The 18269-nt window shown below is 37.2% G+C and overlaps 1 protein-coding gene and 1 pseudogene across 2 annotated transcripts; both read left to right on the top strand.

Annotated features, from left to right (window-relative positions):
• Positions 1 to 1491: 1491 nt before the first annotated feature.
• On the top strand, positions 1492 to 11553 carry LOC145767346 (uncharacterized). Of its 2 annotated transcripts, XM_082579151.1 has the most exons (11): positions 1492 to 1604; positions 1930 to 1992; positions 2573 to 2667; positions 3140 to 3232; positions 3585 to 3759; positions 4964 to 5129; positions 6200 to 6352; positions 6863 to 6938; positions 7501 to 7938; positions 9243 to 9295; positions 10058 to 11553. In XM_082579151.1, exons 1-10 carry the CDS (start codon positions 1538 to 1540, stop codon positions 9255 to 9257), a joined length of 1341 nt encoding a protein of 446 aa, XP_082435277.1. In that variant the 5' UTR covers positions 1492 to 1537; the 3' UTR covers positions 9258 to 9295; positions 10058 to 11553. The 2 variants fall into 2 exon arrangements, with proteins under 2 accessions (XP_082435277.1, XP_082435276.1); XM_082579150.1 differs by lacking the exon at positions 9243 to 9295.
• Positions 11554 to 13485: 1932 nt separating this feature from the next.
• Positions 13486 to 18138, top strand: LOC145766157 (uncharacterized; annotated as a pseudogene).
• Positions 18139 to 18269: the final 131 nt, after the last annotated feature.

Consider the following 18269-nt stretch of genomic DNA (forward strand, 5'->3'; position numbering starts at 1 on the left):
CAGGTTTGTACTAGCCGTGGGCAAAAGCTTTTAGGTTTATTAAGCAGGTCACAATGCTTTATGAAGGTAGGAGGCTTGCTGCTATTGGTAAGAGAGGTAACCAACTAATAATAGGCCTACAAATGAATAAAGCAATATAGGCCTGCTGGTTTGCATTCAATACTTGAGTTCTAGCCTAATTGCTCGTATTTTCACAGCAATAAAACCTGTCAGATTTATTCATCAAGTGAGAGCGAATTTTGCTATCGTAATAGGATCTTGAGCGCGATTAACCTGAGTAAAAATACATGACAATAACAGGGTTTAGCAGTAGTGGATCCAGGGGTTTGCAAATTGGAGCGATCGCCCTCCCTATAACATAGAAACCAGATTTTTTGTATATTTGCAAGGTCGAATAAATGTAGACCCTTGCAACACTGTGTTTTGTTGAAATCGCCCCACCCTCCTCCCCGAGACCAGGCTCCTTGCAAGAAACGTTTAAAGAAAGCCATAAGTGTTATTGAATGCAAACATTGCCCCACTTATCATTTATTAAAGCTGCCATCATGAAATCGATGAAAACATAACAAACGAATACTTGAAGACTGTGAAAATAAATTGAAGCTTTTCTATTGACTTCAAATGACTCAAATAGTTAAATGTTTGGATAGCAGTTACTTTCACGAAGCGGTGTGTTTCTGATCATTGAAACTAAGTAATAACCTACTGGTCAAAACTTAGAATCATGGACAACTTTTTAGTCAGTTTATTCAAACATCTCAATTCTTTCTAAGCTGAAACATTAAGTTAAACAGTCTCTAAATTTGCAAAAAATCAGACTTATAGTTGATTTGATAGTGAATTGTTCTTTCTACTTAGCTTTTTTCGTCGGCTATAGCCTACTGCAAATCCTGTAGCTTGCTGTGAGTAAATAGCCTGCGTTTAATCATTTTTTTTTACAATTTATTCAAAATCTATTCTACTGCGTATGGTTGACGATAGGAACGTCACTCAGAAAGAAGGATCCAGGTGAAGGCTTTGCTAGACTTCTGCCGTATTTGCCTAGTATTTTCCTCCTCTGATGGTCAGAAATCCTCATCTGATGGTCAGAAATGAAAACAAACTCAACTGATATAGCCTAAACTCACAGCCTATAGGGCTACCCACGCCTTAAAGTAGGCTATGGGTGCGTCTTAGTTGCTTGAGTTAGCTACATTGGTTAGCCTATCAATAATTTCTAAATATGCATTCTAAACTGATAACTTGAAAGTGTCAAAGACAAAATTTAAAACTTTTTATTTTGCCTGGTCGAAACCTTTAGCCGTGTTCTAAGCATAGGCTATATAGCTTCAAAATAGCTCAATTTTGATGCGGAATACACCCCATCCCGTCAGCGAAGGAAGCAATAGAATCCAAACAAATGTTTTACTTGAATAAAAAACACTGAAAACTTACTGAATAAGAAAGTTGTTTATTTTATTTTTTAAACGAATCACATTTATGCTTCAGTTCGGCGAAAAGGGCACTTGTCTGTGTTTCAGCTTGATTAACTAAAAGAATGTTTGGCCTTCAAGAAGTATCTTTGTTACTCCCGCAATTCTATTTCCTATTGCTGATAAAGAAAGGTAATATTAAGCACTTTTAACCACTAAGAAAAATTTTCCTTTTCTAACAATGTATGTTCATTGTAAAGTTTACGAAATAAGGTTTAAATTTAAGGAGAAGCATGTGTTGTCAGTTTAGCTACACGCATGTGTTAAGAAAAGTAGGCTAAAAATGGTGTAGGCTTTTGTGTAGACTATGCAATATCGCAAGACTGAAGTTGCTGATGTTTTATAAAGTTGTTTTCAAAACGATATTGATATTTCAATTCTCAATGCTTTGATTGGTCTGTATGATGCAATATATTTTTTTATTTTTACTTGGACTATAATTAAAATGTCGTTCTAGGTTTATCTCAAAGAGACGGAAAATATCCCTTCGTGACAGTACCAGACAGCAGTGTTTCGATTGGTAAGAATATTGTTTATTTTCGATCACTCATTTGTATAGCTCTACAATAAACTGGTTGACTTACAAAAGCATTCTAAGCCGAAATCTTAGTTTTTAGTTTTGTTTTTATGACATTCTCAAAATATTTCTACTTGCACTACAAATCAAACCCAGCCTGAAAATCAGTTCTTTTTTACATTGACTTAGCGTCGGCCTGCGTAGACGTTGAATCAACGAAAAACAAAACTCATTTTCTGGTGAAAAGTAAACTTTTTTCAAAAAGAAAAATAGTGTGGTGGAGTAAATTTCTTGATCTCAAAAAAATCAGATTATTGTTTATTTGGTTTAGCACTACAGCACGTATACATCAGTTAATACACAGATACATAAATAAATACATTGAATGTGGTGCTGGTATTTGGATGACAGCGAAAGACCACAGGGTCAACAAAGGCAGCTGCCAACAAAGAATCATGTGAATCTGCAGTGTTTAAAAATGTTTCAAAGCCAACGAATGATCCCCGACAACCAATTCAACTTGATAACAAGGAACTGCTGAAAACAAAATTCTTTCATCAACAGAAAGTGCGTTTTGTTTCAGACAATCAAACGACGAAAGTGTTTTCTACGCGTGTTGACGTCATCGTCAAAAACCAGACAGTTCGTCCTTTCCAGATGGGGATGCTTCGTACTGCGGTGGGGGACAAAAGACATTATCCTATCATAAGATAGCTTTAAAAGTGAAAAAAAAATGAAACACTGCATAACTACGCACTACATAATCCTATCATGAGAAAAATGTTATTTGAGAAAATATATTTTTTTAATTAGAAAAGTATGAGCTTGTGAGTCTACCAAACAAAAAATATGCTTATTGAAACTTTATGCTATAAGAAAGGCAATTTAAAACAAAATCTAGTTCTAGACGTATAAATTTTAAACCAAAATACAGTTTCGTTTCGAAATGCTTTTGTATTGAACATCTTTTATTTAGTCTACTTAATTTTTAATGCGCTCATATCACGTTTGTTTCATAATTGCTCTTTATTTAAAATTGCAAGAATTAGCCTACTAAAGATAGACTAAAATAAAAATAACTCATCAAAAAAAAAGGTAGACCTATTAACTACTTGAGTATAGCACCTAACTGTAACTGATATTGCGACAGGCTCGCATGTACTATGGAGAAAGAACAGGACTGGCTGGATTTATTTCTGTTGACAACTTCCAAATAGTAGATTCAAACTCCATTCTTGTGACAGTAAGCGTTTCGGCCAATTTCGAACTAGACTGAAAAAGTTCGTATCTGTACGTTAACAAGATGATAGTTAAGCGTGTATTGCAATAAAAATAGGGGGGTATTTGGCTTTTTTTTCAAATCTAAATCAAATTTCCATTTGTATTAAATTTCGAAAAAATATTACCAGAAGTCTTGAGATATAGCCTACTGTTGTATTTTGAAATCAAGGTTAAAGTGAAAATTAAAATTACCCCCCTCCTTTAATAAAAATGGTGCAAAAAATCAAATGTTTTAAAAAAAATAATAGGCCTAACCTAATATTTCTTTTATTTAACCGTGTTATGCACATATTTTTTCGATGTATTGTATTTAGGTTACGTACAACATCATGTACAATTACATGGAACTCAGAGACAGCATTGCCAACGATCAAGTCATTTCCGAAGTAATAGGCACTTTGGTAGTAATAAAAAGGGGACTAGAAGCCCATACAAATTTCTCTTTGTTTTATGAAATATCCAGTGATGCTCGGTCATTTCGATTTTCTGGTGAGTATAGTAATAGAGCATAATAACTACAACAATAATCAAACAACTCTTACTATCGTACCAGAGAGTTGTAATTTTTTTATTAGATCACACGTCGTTTAAACCAGTGTTTTTCAACCTATTTTGGCCCAACGTCCCTTTATAAACTGGCGAACTTTTACCGCCCCCCCCCCCCAACAAAAACGGTTAATTATTAATTTCCTCTGCTGTTTACTTCATAATGAAACACACCAGATTTTGTGATAGGCTATACTGGAAATTACTGAATTTAAATTTTAAATAGATAGCGTTCGTAAACAAAACGGTTGATCAATCAAATACGCCGATGGTATAAGAGAAATTGTTTCGCTATCGTGCGAGCATGTAGAGTAGATTATCCAGAAAATGATGTGACGAAATCGTTACGCTGGGCGGTAGATGGGTTAAACCAAAATGCTCCCTAATAATCAAAACGCCCCCTAAGCCGCGGTAATCATACCAACCCCCTCCCGGGGGCGGTACCGCCCCCGTTGAGAACCACTGGTTTAAACGTAGCTTGATTTGTTTTGTAAAAGGGAGACAAAGACGCAGCTTTGTGGATGACTTGGTGGTGAATCAATTGCATCTTATTGATTGATTTTCGATTAATTTCATAGTCTATTCTAAATAGTAAAGCATTTTATAATAGAAAAATAATGAGAGAGGCAATATAACGCAAGAGAACAACTTCAAACCCAGCAAGCTGGTGCTAGCGAGAAGCCCAATTACGGATCTATAGGATGCACATTGCACAGCCTGATTTGTATACTCAAGAAAAAAAACACTATTGTTGGTTTCTTTCTAAATTTAACTGTTGTATCCTTTAACGGCTCTACTGAAGGTTTCACTGTGCCTGTTATAAAGTTTTGCTGAAGAGAATATAATTTTAAAAATCGCGATACACAATACGATAACTTGATGTAATTTGGACTCGTCGTACACTTTTCTTGAATACATTTTATAATACCTTGTTTTCGTAAGTAAGCAAAGTCTACCTATCCCTGAGTCTACCTTAACAAAAATGCGTAACGGTCCGCCCAGGTTGCTTTACTCCAATACTGTAGAACAAAGCAGTTATTCAACCAGAACACCTTGACTCCATAGTAGAAAAATGAACCCAAGGAAGACCTAAAATGTTTTCAAAAAATATCGACAAATTGACTCTAATTTATTGTTACACTTTTAGGGGACAGTTTTTGCGCTAAGCTTGGATGTCCTCAAGGAATTTTCACGTCATGCACAGAGACAAGCATAGGAACTTCGGCCATGTGCGTGTCGTCTTGCAAAATCAATTTCTGTCTCAACAACGGTTGGTGCATTCACAACGATGGGAACGCGCCTCCTGTTTGCAGGTATGAGACGCGGTAGCGCTGACAGGAGATCCAGATGATACTTTGGGACCCGCAATGATCTCAAGCGTCCGTAGTCTTTCCAAAAAGGAAATTGAAAAAGCTATACCTGAAGAAGCTATATTTTTAGATTTAGTGCGTTTTTCTTAGAAGTGCCTTAATTTGTGGCCCAAGGATCGCATTGGTACCGGCCCAAAAGTATCCTTTCAACCTCTCAGTATGAGAGAATAGCTTGATGGGATGAACATCAGACTTGGAAAATAAGAAACGGTAAAATTAAGCCAATACAGTCCAACAATGGGAGCGCACATTTGAACAACGCTCTCCAAGGAGGGCTGTCCATTCAGTGGTGAGATAATTTCAAGGCACATTACGACACTTTAACTAAAGCGAAAACTTAATTCTGCTAATCTAATCTTGGTGACATGCTTCAGTAGTTCAAAACCTTTACAAGAATGCAAAGTGGCCTGGATTAAACGTTTTGATAAGATAAGTTTAATTTTAATCCGAGGACAAAAAGTGCCCACAATGATCAATCAGTCGTAGTTGGAAGGTCATATGGCGGTTAAGAGTATAATTTGGGCTCGGTACCAACGATATCTGTGGGCCCTAAATCAATATACATTTGTAAGAAACACGCTTGGAAAGGTTCCGGGCCCCTAAAATCAGCCCGTACCTGGGTCCAAATGTACCCCCTGGACCTCCTTGTCAACGCTACTGTTAAAAGGGCATTAGAAGTTTGTGACAAAAGTAAGAATAAACGGAGTTAAAAAGACCTATTTAGCTTCATTTATGATTGAATGACAAACTTCTACATTTAGCTTGTCATTGGCCCTGTTTCTAACTCCGTCAGTTATGTCAGTGATTTCACAATGGTTTTCATGTTTATTGCAACTTGATGCGTTCTTGTCAGCAAAAAGCGTTTATTATGTTTATGCAGTCAACATCAATCACTTCAATTTTGTACCAAACAGGAAGCAAGAAATGACTAACAATGTTGAAAGAGTTAACTGTTTTGTAGAAAGCGAAGTTTAAGACGCCAGAGAGTTGAAATATTTTTGTGTTCACCGCAGTTGCCCCACATCGTACGATACTTGGTACATTGGAACGCACTGCGAAACCTTTGTCCAGTTGTGGATGTTAGTTATTTTTATTTTGTTGGTCGTCCTTTGTTTAGTTGCAACAGCAGTCACTGCGTGCTGTCTACCAGTAAAGATCAAGCAGAGGTAAGAATATATCAAATAACATTACATTAGATGAAGCAAAACACAGAAACTGACTTCATCTTCGGAAAACATTTCCAAAGCTGTAGCCTATTGTTTCAATCTCTTCTGCTAAAGATTGAATTTTTTTTTAAATTTTTGTAACTATGTGGATTGAATCCTTAGCATCTTCTTTTTTAGAAAAAGCATTAGGCCTATAGGCCAAGTAAAGAAGTTTAAATATCTTTAGTAAAAGCTGGTTGGTGAAAGGTAAGCCGGTTTTTTGCTTGAGGCTCTGGGTCTAATAATTTTATTCTTTATATCGAGAGCCTGATCTTAATCGATGAAAACATTTGGCAGTGGCTAACTGACGATTCCAACAAATACGTTTATAAACAGAATATGACAACACAAAAAAGAAAAGAAACTCTCTAGTTTCTATAGCCTACCGTACTTTAGTTGTAGAACATCCAGTATTTTTAGTTTAAGCAGATGAGAAGATGACCAAAAAATGATTAATTAATAACTTTGCAGGAAAACCAGTTTTTCTAAGCTTCGAGAGAATCCAAAACCAATTTCCACTGTTTCCAAGCCAAACCTTCAACCAAAGGTTATTATAATTAATTACTTAGAAAAAAAATAACCTAAACAGCCTCGTTACAATAAATAACGTATGATTAATTAAAATATATGTTTTTGTATGACTTTTTTTGGTCACAAGCACGTTTTAACGTTTGCGTTCTGTTGCTTCTAATTATTTCTAGATCTTTGCTATGTTAACATGATTGTATTGTATTGTTTTCGCTGTGATGGTCAAAATAATAACAACTGAACTGAACTGAGTAAACGAAGGTGTTTAGAAATCAATTATTGATTTGATCGAGTTTTACTGTGTCAAATTATGGTAATTTGTGTTGATGTGCAGAACGGATCAGGTCATTATAAAATTGTTGAAAATATTCAAACTTTGGTTCATTGCTAATAGTGTCATCAATCTTATCATTGAAGTATTCTTTTTATTAAAAATGCATAGAGAATCAGCAGAGCCCTATTTGTGGCATATGCATTACGGCATATGCATTTTTTTACTTTAAAACGTAATGCAGAGTAAACATCATTCTGCGTTAACATTGTTGTTAGAAATTTTGCTAATGACGCGATTTACAATTCAGCCAAAAGAAGACGTTTCTAAGACAACACAAAGAGACAAAAAAACAATAAGTGCTCCTGTTCCTGTGCCAAGACAGATTACAACTCCTCTTTCACGCTCCGGTAGCGACCAATCACAGACGCTGATAGCATCGTCCGAGGCAGGGTTTGAACCAGGGTATGGACGCATACTGACTCACCGTTTCAGTTCTCCAAGCACAACACACAACACTCTTGCTCGCGATGATCGCGGTAACAGATCCACAAACCCAAGGCACTCAGTAAATAGCGGACCGTCAAAAGGCGCTGGTCCTGCGCACTCTTCTGAAGGTTCTGAGGTAGAAAGGCCGCCCAAGAGGAATGGAGCGGATTGGTTATCGAACGAGAAGTCTGATACTGAAAGTGATGATGAGGAGTTGCAAGCATATGCAACAATTGTGGGAAAACGTGCTGGTCCAAAGGTATGTTGTGACTAACCTCCACGAGTAAGTGGTGGTCTGAATGTAAATATGAAACAACAACAAGTTCAAATGTCTGCAATTTTTTTCATTTTTTCTTCTGTGCTACATTCTATGCATAAGTGGCTGTGCCTAGATTCTTCCTAATAACTTTCTCATACAATAATGTTATGGTTTTATTTGTTGTCGCTCTACAACTGCTTTGGTCTTTTAGGAAAAGGTACCTTTTTTAATTTCATATCAGGTTCACGATGTCATCACATTATTACCCGACTTGTCCTCACTATCGATATGCAAAGAATAATGCGATCGGTACAGTTTTTAAAAGTCTTAAGTTTGACCCGACCTGGAATCGATCTCAGACCTACCAGCACTAGAGCCGAAGGCGAAACCCCTCGGGCAATGTGCTGGTAACTTTTCATGTGGTGTTTGTTCTACTGATACCCTACGTTGACAAGCGGAGCTTTTTCCGACGCAAAAAGAAAAACAATTATTAGGCTACTATGACAAGGAGAAAGTTTGTCATTGCTTGAAGATGCAGTTTTTTGATCTGACTCTCTTCAGAGAGAAAAGTAGGCTACTGCAGCTTCGAGCTATGTAAAACCTTCGTTTCATATTCAAGTTTTGTACCACAAATTAAATCTTTAATTATTATTATACTTGCCTAGGTGAGTCAACCTTACTAAAAAACAACAAAATCTCTTATCCAAGCTGAGCAGCCGATATCGAAAATTTTTTTATCTAGTCGTCGTCTGTTCAATATTGCAGAGTGGGACCCAAAACTTGACAGCTCTTGCTACAGCAGGGTAGCTTTCCTCGTACAAATAACCTTTTGTGTACTCCCACCACAGAGTTTTCTCAACATATTTCTAGCAGTTTTTTTCGATATTCTAATAACCTGAGTGTGTTAGGACACCAGTTTAATCCACTACCATGTCACCCCTTCACATGTGAATGTATAACTTACTGAGTTACTTACGAATTACTGCACGCTTACTTTTGCATGCGATATAGCCTACTTGTTCATCAGTCATCTCATCTACATTCACTTCATACCGTAGCCTACACAGCTTACTTAGCTTCGTCATTATCATAACGGAAACGACCCTTGCTTCTTTTTTCGTTTTTTTAATAGCTTCATGTTAAATCTTGAGACCACTTGTTAGGCTAATCAGAAGCTGTGGACCTAGTTAATTTTTCATGGAGTACTAATTGAAAGAAATTCAAAGTTGGTAATTAACAAAGGCATTGACTATGGAACCTTGTTTTTTTTCTCACCTAACTTTGTGCATCATTTCTAACAACAGATCATCGTCGTGTGATTATGCATATCATCGTCGCTCTCAATTTGTTACTAGAGGCAAGTACATCAAATTAGCATAACTAGCATTGGTTGTTTGGTGTTTATGACATGTTGCATCGAAAATATACAGCTTGTTTAGTGATCTGCTGAATCCAAAATGCCATCACCAGCAATCGCATCTTTACAAGAAAAACAGACCTTCACCTTGTTCCTGCGTGAAAGCAAAATTTCTATTTGAAATGAAAATGTCGTTTTTGCTAGCTTTTAGCCTGAGCATCTTCGACCGACACCGCAAACTTTGCAATGCAAATTGCTTTAGCCGGACCTGTGTCAAGCCTCCTGCAAGACTGCTGAGATCCCCGTTAGCTCAGTGGTTACGCGCTCGGCTCAGGATCACACGGGGTTGGTTCGACTCTCGGGGTGTTCGCTTAAGCAACGCATTCCAGGACTGCTCTCCATTCAGCGGCACCTATTGAATGAAATAATTCCCCGGTAACAACACTCCGACAATCGGAAAAAAAACTTCACTCTGCCAACCTCGGTAACCGGCCATGCGCCAAGAGCCTCTACAAGTGTGCGAAACTGCCAGAAATAACGTATCAATGCTTTATCAGTCCGAGGATAGAAATTTAAAACCAAACCATTTCACTGTTCACGTTTTATGTATTCATCATCCTGCTGTAATTGCATTTTTTTAATCAAACAGACCTTCAATGTATATGGCAGACTAATTTGGTTCCAGAAGCATTACGGTAACAAGAAATAACTCTACATCCTTTGAGGTCAAAACAGCTTAACATTTGGTTTCTATTGTTTTAGATTATCTTCCTCAGCAAAGAAATGGCTATCTAACTTCCTGTTTATCAAGCTACAGCGATAACAAACTGGCTTCGGGATCTTGCAGAATCTTTTCATTTACCCAGCTTGTGGACTACGAAAGAGCATTGTTGATTGAAACTTTAAATCAGTCGATGTCGGTTATCTAATGCAAAAAACATTCTTACTTTTGCTTGACGGTATTCGACTACTTCACACGATGCAGTTATGGTAGGCTTACCTGGAATAACTTTTTATTGCACTAAAACCGCAAGAAAATTGCATTTCACATAAAGCAAATTCAGATTCTTTTATTTTTCTTATTGCTACAGAACACATAGTAGGTACGAATATAGCATGGATTATGTGTAGTGCTGAGTATGGTGCTGCTGCTGTCACAACCACAACACTTAACATACAACACCAAATGGTTTCAAAATGTCATCTGTGGAAAAATAACAATCTTCAGCGCACTTTGTCCGGCGTGCTGCAGTTTTGTGCAGCATCAATCAACAAATCTGTTTCTTTTGACATCGATTCAACATCTGAAAACGTTGAATCACTGAAAACAATAGACTGATTTTCCGTCTGGCATTGCAAGAGTATAGCTCATCAACGTAACAATTTACGATCACAGCTGTTTTTTTTTTTGTTAGTCGTATCCAGGCTTATACCTGATGATTGAAGATTTAGATTAAGTGGACGGAAGGCAAGGAAGCCAAACTTCGTGACCACCTTCAGGCATGCCTTAATTAGTGTCTTACTAAGTGTCTTACCAAGGACACAGCCACATGCTCTTAAGCGGACCAAGGACACAGCCACATGCTCTTAAGCGGTGTCGAACCGGCGCCTTTTCGAACGTCGTTCCAGGGCTCTTACCACTTGGCAATGCAGCCGACGATTACGGCAGTGATCCAACAACAAAGTTTAGTTGAAAATGGCGCATCATACAATTCTCGGAAACGGCTCAAAACGTCTTACCGTAAAACTTTTGAATATTCAAGACAATGTTGAGCTGTAACAAAGTTGCTAAAAGTGGGACAAGTTATCCTGCTAAAAACTAAAAAATGTATATCGATATCGTTGTTGTTTTTAGTTTTACCTGACGCTGATATATGTTTAATTATATGTTTAAAAGGTTTTCATTTAACCAATTCTTGGGGCCATTGTTGTCGATGAGCCGTGTAACATCCTCCTCGGGTGGGCTTATTAACCAAGGGACGATTCTTTTCCACTTTTACACATTTAATAATTCCCGATCGGACCAAATTGGACTTAATAAGCGGTGGGCTTATTAACTGAGGGCTTAATAAGCGGGAAGCACTGATATTGAAAAAATAGATTTTTTTTCCGGTTGCATCAAAATGTTGCGCACACAAAAAAGAACAACACCAAACTGCAACTTTATTGATGTAATAAGAGGGTAGGCTATTGTTCCCATTTGCGTTGCTTACGTCAGGAAAGGATGGTTTTTCACAATGTAGATACTAACGACCTGTTTTAGCCGGGTGCTGCGAGTTCGCTGTGGTAGTAGCGGTTTGCACTAGCTTTAGGAACACAGTTCCCCAGTCATGTGCTGTGATGAATACTAGAGTCAGTGCGTGAAAACTTGCAGTTAACACTCATGCTGCTAAAAGCGAAACTCAATTTATTGCAAAAGATAGTTTGTTCAGAGTTGATTGTATATTATTTTAGGTGATTTTTTTCAGGCTTTACAATGACTTTAGGAAATGTGACTCACATTCGACGCCTCAAACAAGTCACATATTATTGTCATTAAGTGGTGCTGAGCATCCGATAGACGCTATTCTCCCCTTACTTCGTGGCTGTGATGTATTTTTCGTGCTTTTCTTCACTCTTCCATACGAAGCTAACTAAAATGTTAAATCAAGTCTATATAACGCAACCAGCCGCGTACGCTTTTGAAACGGGAGAGGTTAGGATTCGATTCAATTTGACATTTATTGACAAAAAGTGCCGCTTAAGAAGAAGTAGCATAGCCCAATGCCTCTATGCCCTGCATACGCCACATACTCAAACTCCCTCTGTTATGTAACTTACAGAATATATTGTTTTTGCAGCGGCCTACTATGGCTATAAAATGCGTTTGCTCTATTGAACTATTTCACATTATATAGTACAACTAACGAAGATCCCAGCAGACAGTATATCAATCGTTTTTTTATAATGTAAAACGATAATGTAAAGCCGAATACTGAAAAGTTTGGGTGTTCATCAGGACAATTATCGTTTCTAGCACTAGTTGCTACGTTCATCTGATGAAATTGAAAGTAAAATTAACAACAAACAAGATGGTTTATTGCTTCACTGACGTTTCGCGCACCATGACAATGCGCATCCTCAGAGCGAATAACATACAAAATAAAATTTCACCAGGTTATATACTACTGTAGTGCGATTGAAGGCAAGAAAAAAATAAAACACGCAATATTTTAAAAAATTGGCCAATGACGTGTGAGCGGTTACTTTCCACGTTAAAATTACGTAAAAACTTCCAACAATAGACATAAAAATTCGAAGCAGTGACGACCAACAGAAAAAAGTGCGATTGAAGGCAAGAGAAATAGAACACAATGTTTTAAAGATAGGCTAATGATGTGCGGTTACTTTCGACGTTAAATTACGTAAAAAAAACTTCCAACAATAAACATAAATTCGAAGCACTGAAGACCACTAGAAATTCGAGACAAAATTAGATTGCAATAACGTTTCCAACTGTGTTTAAGTAGGCTTGAAGCCTGCACGTCGAGACAATAATGCTTTATAAGGTTTTGGTAAAAAGTTTCCGTCGTTCCGGTTGAGCACATTGCAATGTTTGGATGTAATGTTGATGAAGCAACTTTCTGCGGTGGTGCGTTGATGAACACCCAAACTTTTCAGTATTCAGTTTAATCAGAAAAGAGCATGGAAATAACGTACTCAGAAAGGCTCGCTCTTAAGTAAACTGTTTCAAAACGATAGAAAAAGAATATGGTCATCTTAAATTTAATCATACGTGCAAGGCAATGCAAGTTCTCCCAAATAGTTTAAAGTTTTTGCCACCAGTCAAATCTCCGAAAGGTCGCAGCCTGTGTTGCCAGATTGGGCTACTTATCGCAAATTGGGCTACTTTCCATATGTGATTTGCGACAAAAAATTGAGCTTGGCGACTTGCGACTTTTTAGGCTACTTTAGATTGGCGACAATATAACAAGATTGCGACTTTTTTACATTGGAAATTTCTTACTAAAGTAAGTTTCGCTTGCAGTCTACTGACAGTTTATTTGTAGTTTAGTCGCAGCTAAGCTCGCAAGTTTGGTTGGCAATTTTTGAAACTCCGCATAGAAGAAAACTATGGCAAAATAAAGGAAAAGAAACAGACGTTGGAAAGTTTAAAAAACGAATTTGGTGCAATTTTAAATGCAATATCAATGAATAAATTAGACCAACATGGAGAAAAAAGGAAGATTTCGACAGCCCAAAAAACAAAACAGAAGCACGAAGAAAAGATCTCTAAATTAGCCCCAAGAAAAACTCACAGTACCAATTGCAATGACAAAAGATGGATAAAAAATCTCTCGTCACATTCGTTAACGCAGCACCAAACCACCGTTTTGAAAAAAGGTTTAAACTTTGCCGTAGTTCCTCAAAAAATTCCTACCGTAGATTTTATATGCAGCGCCGAACGTGGTCTAGTCAGATTAGAAAAAGAAGAGAACATAAAAGTCGCCGATGCTCGTTCAGAAATTTCTCACATTCTGAAACATGCCAAGATCCCGAAAAAGAACCTATCTAACGAAGAAGAAAAGTCATTAACAAGTCTCCAAAACAACAAGGACATTACAATTTTGAAAGCTGACAAAGGTAACTGTACGGTTATACTGGACACCAGTGACTATGAATAAAAAATTAACGCTTTATTGTCAGATTCCAAAACTTACTCAATTTGTAAAAAGAACTCTCTTTCGGCAACCGAACTTAATCTCAATAAATTCATTTGGAAATTAAAAACTGAAAATAAAATCGACTTTTTGACTTATAAACAGTTAAGAAGTTCAGACGGCATTGCTCCAAAATTTTACGGTTTACCTAAAATGCACAAACCGGAAGTTCCGCTTCGACTAATTGTTTCGTTTGTCGGTTCTCCCACTTATTATTTGGCAAAACACTTGGCCAATATTTTCAATCCTTTGGTTGGGTGCACCGATTTCTCCGTTAAAAATTCAAAGCAGTTCTGTGATATTATTGCCGAATTTAAAATAAATCCTAATGAACTTTAAATTTCCTTTGATGTAATCAGTTTGTTTACCTCCGTACCTGTCGACATTGCCCGTAGTATCGCTTTAGATAAACTCTCCCAAGATTGCACTCTTTCAGACAGAACTGATTGGACAACTCCGGATATTGAACGTGCTCTACAGATTTGCCTTAATGCGTCGTTTTTTACCTACAAAACGACAATTTACAGGCAAGTTTTTGGAACACCAATGGGGTCGCCACTTTCGCCGGTTTTGGCCAATTTAGTCATGGAACACATCGAAGAATTAGCTCTCAACACTTTTTCATCACCACCCAAAATTTGGCTTCGATATGTAGATGACACTTATGTTATACTTGTTACGGCCAATCTCTGTACAAATCAAACGTCATATAAAACCGTTCAAGTCTACTGAATATTACGTCATGGAAGTTGCTAGAAAATGTGCCAAAATTGCACCATCGTTCATAGACTTGTGTCAAACTTGTTTGGACTTGTTTGGGCCTGTTTAAACAGGAAATATTACATCAGCTTTAAACACCTGTTGGAATGACTTCATAATTGTCTTTCATTTATTGCGTCACAGTTACTTTCTACGTGAATTTGAGATATTGATATCTATTCTGGTCATTCGTAAAATGATTGTTTGAAAGTTGGCCGCACATTTAACTGTTGGCTTAGTGCTTGCTAGCTGGACAAAGGTTCCGTCTTTTATCCAAGTAATTTGTATTGTAGTGACAGTTTTTAGGTGTACGGCGTTGCACCAGTCATTTCGATAGCCTCGGGCTAATTTTACTGGAATACACTTTTGAATAGACGTTTCGAAAGTGTGTTTATTTTTGGGTCATTGCATGCAGACGAACGGATTTGGGAATCTTACGTTACAATTTTCCCACGAAGAGATTATGGTTTACCGCTGTGACCATAAAAAATAAAAGACGATTCTCTGTCTAGTGTTTGGCACAGAAGCACTTAGAAGCAAAAAAATGAAAGACAATTATGAAGTCATTCCAACAGGTGTTTAAAGCTGATGTAATATTTCCTGTTTAAACAGGCCCAAACAAGTCCAAACAAGTTTGACACAAGTCTATGAACGATGGTGCAATTTTGGCACATTTTCTAGCAACTTCCATGACGTAATATTCAGTAGACTTGAACGGTTTTATATGACGTTTGATTTGTACAGAGATTGGCCGTAACATAGCGGCCCCTAGTTATGACAGTCTAACATGGCATAACTAAAAAAGAATTGAAGGACAATCGTGAGCCAATGAATAAAACACACGATACACAAATTTTTTTTTAGTTATGCCATGTTAGACTGTCATAACTAGGGGCCGCTATGTTACGGCCAATCTCTGTACAAATCAAACGTCATATAAAACCGTTCAAGTCTACTGAATATTACGTCATGGAAGTTGCTAGAAAATGTGCCAAAATTGCACCATCGTTCATAGACTTGTGTCAAACTTGTTTGGACTTGTTTGGGCCTGTTTAAACAGGAAATATTACATCAGCTTTAAACACCTGTTGGAATGACTTCATAATTGTCTTTCATTTATTGCGTCACAGTTACTTTCTACGTGAATTTGAGATATTGATATCTATTCTGGTCATTCGTAAAATGATTGTTTGAAAGTTGGCCGCACATTTAACTGTTGGCTTAGTGCTTGCTAGCTGGACAAAGGTTCCGTCTTTTATCCAAGTAATTTGTATTGTAGTGACAGTTTTTAGGTGTACGGCGTTGCACCAGTCATTTCGATAGCCTCGGGCTAATTTTACTGGAATACACTTTTGAATAGACGTTTCGAAAGTGTGTTTATTTTTGGGTCATTGCATGCAGACGAACGGATTTGGGAATCTTACGTTACAATTTTCCCACGAAGAGATTATGGTTTACCGCTGTGACCAATACTACAAAAACACGCAGTAGATCAATTTCATCAACACTTAAACGCCATATCAGACTCCATCCAATTCACTAAAGAAGTTGAAAACAACCAAGCATAGCATTTCTTGATGTGAAGGTCACCAGACAAACCAACGGTACATTAGCTACAGAGATTTACAAAAAACCGACACACACCAACAGGTACATGCAATACACATCACACCACCCACTTCAACACAAATTATCTATTCCCAAAACACTTTACAACCGCGCCAACAATTTGGTCACCTCCGCAAAGAACAAGAAAAACGAAAACAAACAAATTTATAACACTTTAAAACTTAATGGATTTCCCAAGAAAATGGCAGAACGGCACACTCATTTCTCGACCAAACGTCAGGTCAAACAAAGCAACAGCAAAGCTTATAACAGTTTCACCACCATTCCATACATACAGGAAGTTTCTGAGTCGATAAGACGAGCATTGAATCGCGCCGGAGTTAAAGTCGCTATGAAACCATTTCGAACCATCGGCAACATTTTATCACTACCAAAAGACCCCACCCCTTTTCACAATAAATGTGATGTTGTTTATGAAATTCCGTGTAATGATTGTGACGCAGTTTATATTGGCCAAACTGAACGTAGTATCAATTCTCGGGTCAAAAAACATCGCAGAGCTGTCAAAAATATGGAACATGAAAAGTCAGCCCTTTGTTCACACATGATAGAAGAGGATCACAAAATTAACTGGTCAGAAACAAAAATTTTGAAAAATGAAAGTAATTATTATCAACGCACCACCGCAGAAAGTTGCTTCATCAACATTAGATCCAAACATTGCAATGTACTCAACCGGAACGACGGAAACTTTTTACCAAAACCTTATAAATCATTATTGTCTCGACGTGCAGGCTTCAAGCCTACTTAAACACAGTTGGAAACGTTATTGCAATCTAATTTTGTCTCGAATTTCTAGTGGTCTTCAGTGCTTCGAATTTATGTTTATTGTTGGAAGTTTTTTTTACGTAATTTAACGTCGAAAGTAACCGCACATCATTAGCCTATCTTTAAAACATTGTGTTCTATTTCTCTTGCCTTCAATCGCACTTTTTTCTGTTGGTCGTCACTGCTTCGAATTTTTATGTCTATTGTTGGAAGTTTTTACGTAATTTTAACGTGGAAAGTAACCGCTCACACGTCATTGGCCAATTTTTTAAAATATTGCGTGTTTTATTTTTTTCTTGCCTTCAATCGCACTACAGTAGTATATAACCTGGTGAAATTTTATTTTGTATGTTATTCGCTCTGAGGATGCGCATTGTCATGGTGCGCGAAACGTTAGTGAAGCAATAAACCATCTTGTTTGTTGTTAATTTTACTTTCAATTTCATCAGATGAACGTAGCAACTAGTGCTAGAAACGAATGTAAAGCCGACTGATTTGGTGTCTGGGTTTTTATTGAGCCTGTTAGTTTACACTTCTTCAAGAATTTCTTCAAGTTTTGTTTTTATGTATCAATATTTGGGCGGTAATTTTGTACGTTTTCGCATTTTGTATCCTACAAATGTCTTCATTTCCTCACTATGTTTGTGTGGTGAGCCACTTTGCCGTCTAACAGGTTGTTGTCGTTGCCTCTTTTAGCCTCCTTGATAAAGTCAATCGTGCTGACTGACGAAACGTCGGAAATAAATCCGGTTGTCATTTTAAAATTTGGTGGGAGCCTAGTCTGCACTTAGCAGTCACAAAAAGAACGCAAGATATTATTTTATAATGTTAATAACGTTGTTGTTTAGGACTATATTTCTCTACGTTCGATTGATCAGCAATAGTTTTAGGTCATTTGTAGAATGTAGAGGTCAAATTATCCATTCCCATGACGTCATCAATATTTACGTGCTTACGGTGTTTTCATCCCTTGCTCGAAAAACTTGAATTGTCACGTAATAATAATAATGACGTTATGGTTTATTTATTATCGCTCTACAACTTTTCAGGTCTTCAGCGACAGGACTCATTTTTAATTTTTGTGTCATATCTGGAATGTCGCCACATTATTACTCGAC

The sequence above is a fragment of the Aplidium turbinatum genome, chromosome 3 (assembly GCF_918807975.1).
Source record: "Aplidium turbinatum chromosome 3, kaAplTurb1.1, whole genome shotgun sequence".
Classification (NCBI taxonomy): Eukaryota; Metazoa; Chordata; class Ascidiacea; order Aplousobranchia; family Polyclinidae; genus Aplidium; species Aplidium turbinatum.